The 3,823-nt window shown below is 45.2% G+C and overlaps 1 protein-coding gene across 2 annotated transcripts; it reads left to right on the forward strand.

Moving 5' to 3' along the window:
• The first annotated feature begins 1,003 nt into the window (after positions 1-1,003).
• Positions 1,004-3,035, forward strand: LOC147892120 (zinc ion binding protein). 2 transcript variants are annotated; one of them, XM_087388708.1, is made up of 3 exons: positions 1,004-1,546; positions 1,634-2,563; positions 2,721-3,035. In XM_087388708.1, exons 1-3 carry the CDS (start codon positions 1,413-1,415, stop codon positions 2,821-2,823), a joined length of 1,167 nt encoding a protein of 388 aa, XP_087244834.1. In that variant the 5' UTR covers positions 1,004-1,412; the 3' UTR covers positions 2,824-3,035. The 2 variants fall into 2 exon arrangements, with proteins under 2 accessions (XP_087244834.1, XP_087244835.1); XM_087388709.1 differs by having other exon boundaries at positions 1,637-2,563.
• The last annotated feature ends 788 nt before the right edge of the window (positions 3,036-3,823 follow it).

Consider the following 3,823-nt stretch of genomic DNA (forward strand, 5'->3'; position numbering starts at 1 on the left):
CCATCAATCTCGAGGATGTCCTTCAGGTGGAACACATATCCATGTGAGACATGCAAGGTGATTATTTCGCAACAATCAACATTTAGTTTAGTCAACGCGCATTCATGTAGCATATGAAGCGTCTCGTGGCTTGAATGTTCCATACTTAGCAAGCACTTGGCCTCAAATGCGAAATGGTAATAATCAATACACTCTGACAAACCGACGATCTTCAGGATTGGAAGTGCATTGGAGTTGTATGGCTTTATGGTTGTTCGCACTAACACTTTCGAGCCCGGGGTGTTTGTGATAGGGGAATGATCATTCTCGTTTGCATCGGTTCCTGTTTCTTCCTCCTCTTGCACGCTTGCAATACCGGGTGTTGTAATCAAGAAACATGACAATGCCTCTGGAGAGCTTATTGTGCACAAACGCTTTAAAAGAAATAAAGAATCGACAAAATAGTGGAAATCGAAAACGAAACGGAACTTCGAAACTAATGCTGGGACGGGTCTGCATGTGGCACTCCACCTTTGGTGAACGTCCCGCTGCTAGTGTCCATGGATTGAGGGGCTTCCTCCGATCCGACCATCAGCAAAATTTTGTCAAGAGCAAACAGGTAACTGAGCGATACAATGAATAGCAGCAAATAATGTACGGTGTGGACAACAGGGAGCATGAGGCCTCTCTTAAAACCGGGCTCCCATCTCCTTCACAAACTGTGTCCTTAGAAACACTCCATTCCGAGACAGCAGCTATCCACAACACACGGCGGGCTTGCAAAAGGGAACTCCCACACATGGCGGCCCTTGCCAGAGTGAACCAACATATGAATGGAGCAGACCGCCACTCAAAGTCCACCAACCAATGAGCATTAGACGTGTGGGCAGAAACACATAACAATGACCTTCCCTTCTAACCAAAAATCTTGGGCCAAAAACAAGTTGGTCATGCGCTACTACTTTGCCCCTCCCACACATGACATGGTTCATCATCTACGCGGGAATGTGCATTGTGTATACAACTCTGTTTTTCCCGCGCTTGTTGGCTACTATACACAGGTCACAGCACTAGATCTTCTGTTCTTCCTGTCAGCGGGGGGAGAGCAATGCAGCTGTTCAGCTCCAATTCGGATTTTGCTTGATCGCAGTCAGCTAAGAGAATAGAATTCAGCCGCAGGTGGAAGAAGCCTGCGAGCGACAGCACAGAGAGACACAGAGAGAGTTTCATTGATGCGGCACAGCCAGAGAGATTTACAGCGGGAAAGAGAGAGCAGGAGGACATAGCAGCACATAACCGGCACTCCGAAGGCGAGAGAAAGAGACAGACATATTGCTTGCTTCCCTTCGATCGATCATCCCCAGGAGGTCAGCTTAGAAAGCGAGCGCGAGTGGATTGGTGCACGCCTGCTTGCAGAATCGACCATCTCCGCAATGGCTCATGAGTCCATTCTGAACTTGGCCGTGGATTCTACCGTCCAAGTTCGTTACGGCGAAACGTTTGGAGCGGATGATATCAGGCTGTTGGAAGTAGACGAAAGCATTTTGCGCGACGTTGACGATCATGGGTAGGCACATTCAGCGCCTCGGGAGCTTCTAAAATTGTTTCGTTTTCGCACCGCTATCTCATCCTGACTTTGAATGCTGTTTTGAAGCAGGGTAGTGATACGAGGAGGCTTGAACGATGAAGCTGTGCTTTGCACTTCGACCACCACATATGCGATGAAATTCGTATTAACCTCGAATACAGTTCTCGTAATGCCTCCTTCCGAGCATCCTGATGCTGTTGGGTCTGAGGAATCAGGAAACGGCTTTGTCAAGGAGAGTGTCGAAGGGAAGAGGAAAGCAAGTGCTTTGGCGGCAGCAACGGGACATTTAGAATTAGTCGAGATTGTTCCAAACCTTGAAGTGCTTAAAAGCATTCTCAGCCAGCGCCCTTACAAAGAGGAAGTCGACACGATGGCTTTTGATGAAGATGCCGAGGGTTTGTACACCTGGGATGATTTACTAGACAATGTACAAGCTAGCGAGAAGGAGCTGCGGGAGGGTTTAAAAGCTCTCGCAGCACTAGAGGTTGGGAAGTTCTGGCGGCTTGTAGATGAAAAGTTCATGCAGGGTCTGCTGGAGATGATCATCCTTAATGCTTTACAGTACGATTGGTCTCTAAGCGAGTTGAGAGCAGACGAGGTAGTAACAGTGCTAAACAGAGATGGCTACTCTTCTCGGATTGTCAGGCATTGCTTAGCCACGTATGGCCGACCTGTCTTCAGTTCAAAATTTGATGTGGATATGTGGGAGCTTGATGAAAGATACATCTGTCTGCACTATGCAAAGCAGCTGCTTGCTGCAGCCTCTAAATGGAGACTAGAGGATTTCCTAGATGCCTGGCAACAGAACTTACCATCTGGGATGCACTGTAGCCTTGAAATGCTCAGGGGAGAGGCTCTTGTTGAAAAATTAGGATCAGAGTCCTGGCTACGCCCTTTCAGTGTTTCCACTCTCCCATCAAATCCAGCTGAGCGGTTCTCAATGCTTTTCCGAGAGAGGTCCAAATGGGAGTGGCAAGACCTGGAGCCTTATGTGAGGTCAGTAGTGAGAGGACAGCATTCAATCGTAGAATGAAATACTTCGTATCTGCTTGTCTTATTATACATTTTGTTCAGATCATGTGTTGTCCTGCTACGTCACACTATTCTGCCTCTTGATTCTCTTACGGCTCATGTTTGATTGTTGATAATGCAGTGATTTGAAGGCTCCAGGGAAGTCGGTGGACGCTCTCTTGTTGAAGTACAGTAGGAAGACACAGCCTACTGCTGATGCTCCTCCCATCTTCACAGCTCGTTGACAACTATTCAAGTTCTCATTCATGCCAAGGATCATCTCCACAACTGCTACAGTGGCATCAGCTACCACAACCACTGATGGTCGAGCTTATATGTGGTTTGTGAATACTTGCCACTGTCTTTAGAAACCCAGTATAGCTGCTTATGCTTGGGCACTGATGACGACATAAGTGTTGCTTTGCTTGCTAAGTATGTCTTTTGTTTCTCATAAAAGTTTTTGTTTACCTCTTTTTTCTTCTCTTTCATTTTCTCTTTTATTTTCTGTGTAGATTTTTTATCTTTAGAACAACAAAAAATCTAAATTTGTACGATTGGACTTATTCTAGTCTTACAAAGGTATATACTTGCTACTGTCTTGATGTATGTTGCGTATCTTTTTGAGCTGTAATCTGTTGGTATGAGGAGTGCTTGCATATAGAGCCTACTTTGACTTGGAAATAGAAACACTGGTTTCTATAGAAGCCAAAAGTAGAGTTGCAATTTAGGTAAGGAAAAAGTGAAAGGAAACTGGAAAGGAACAATTGAAAGGAACCTTTTGAGTTTAGTTTGGGGTAGCTCTGGTTAATTACTAGACCTATGTGTGAATTGGAATAACAGCTTATATCTGACTATCCTTGTGCACTTGCTACCAATGGAGCTGCTTGTAGTTGGCATTCCTATAATGCAAGACCAAAGCAAGTTGTGGTGTCAAAGGAAACATGTGGCGCTCATGTGGCATTGGAAAACAAACCATGGAGAGAATGGAATGTGTTATGTTATTGCGATGTCTCTTTCAAACAATCGTACAAAACTCCATAAGAATTTAATGTCATTAACTACAAGATGCAACCTGTTGGTACGAGGAGTGCTTGCATGTAGAGCCTACATTGACCTTAAACAAACACAAATGGCCTGTCTTGGTCTGGCATGATACAGTATGGGATAAGAAGTAAGAGCTTTCTTGAGATTTTTAAAACCTATGGGTCCAATGGAAGCCATATGTGCAGAATATGCATAGTCTGC

This window comes from Dipteris shenzhenensis, chromosome 17, assembly GCF_047967505.1.
Source record: "Dipteris shenzhenensis isolate YYH24624 ecotype China chromosome 17, Dip_SZ_1.0, whole genome shotgun sequence".
In the NCBI taxonomy this organism is placed as follows: Eukaryota; Viridiplantae; Streptophyta; class Polypodiopsida; order Gleicheniales; family Dipteridaceae; genus Dipteris; species Dipteris shenzhenensis.

Bases quoted from the DNA above. Each gene is read 5' to 3' on its own strand.
- LOC147892120 (XM_087388708.1), top strand. From the start codon at position 1,413: ATGGCTCATGAGTCCATTCTGAACTTGGCCGTGGATTCTACCGTCCAA. The intron at 1,547-1,633 runs GTAGGCACATTC...GCTGTTTTGAAG, and splicing joins CGCGACGTTGACGATCATGG to CAGGGTAGTGATACGAGGAG. The intron at 2,564-2,720 runs GTCAGTAGTGAG...TTGATAATGCAG, and splicing joins GACCTGGAGCCTTATGTGAG to TGATTTGAAGGCTCCAGGGA.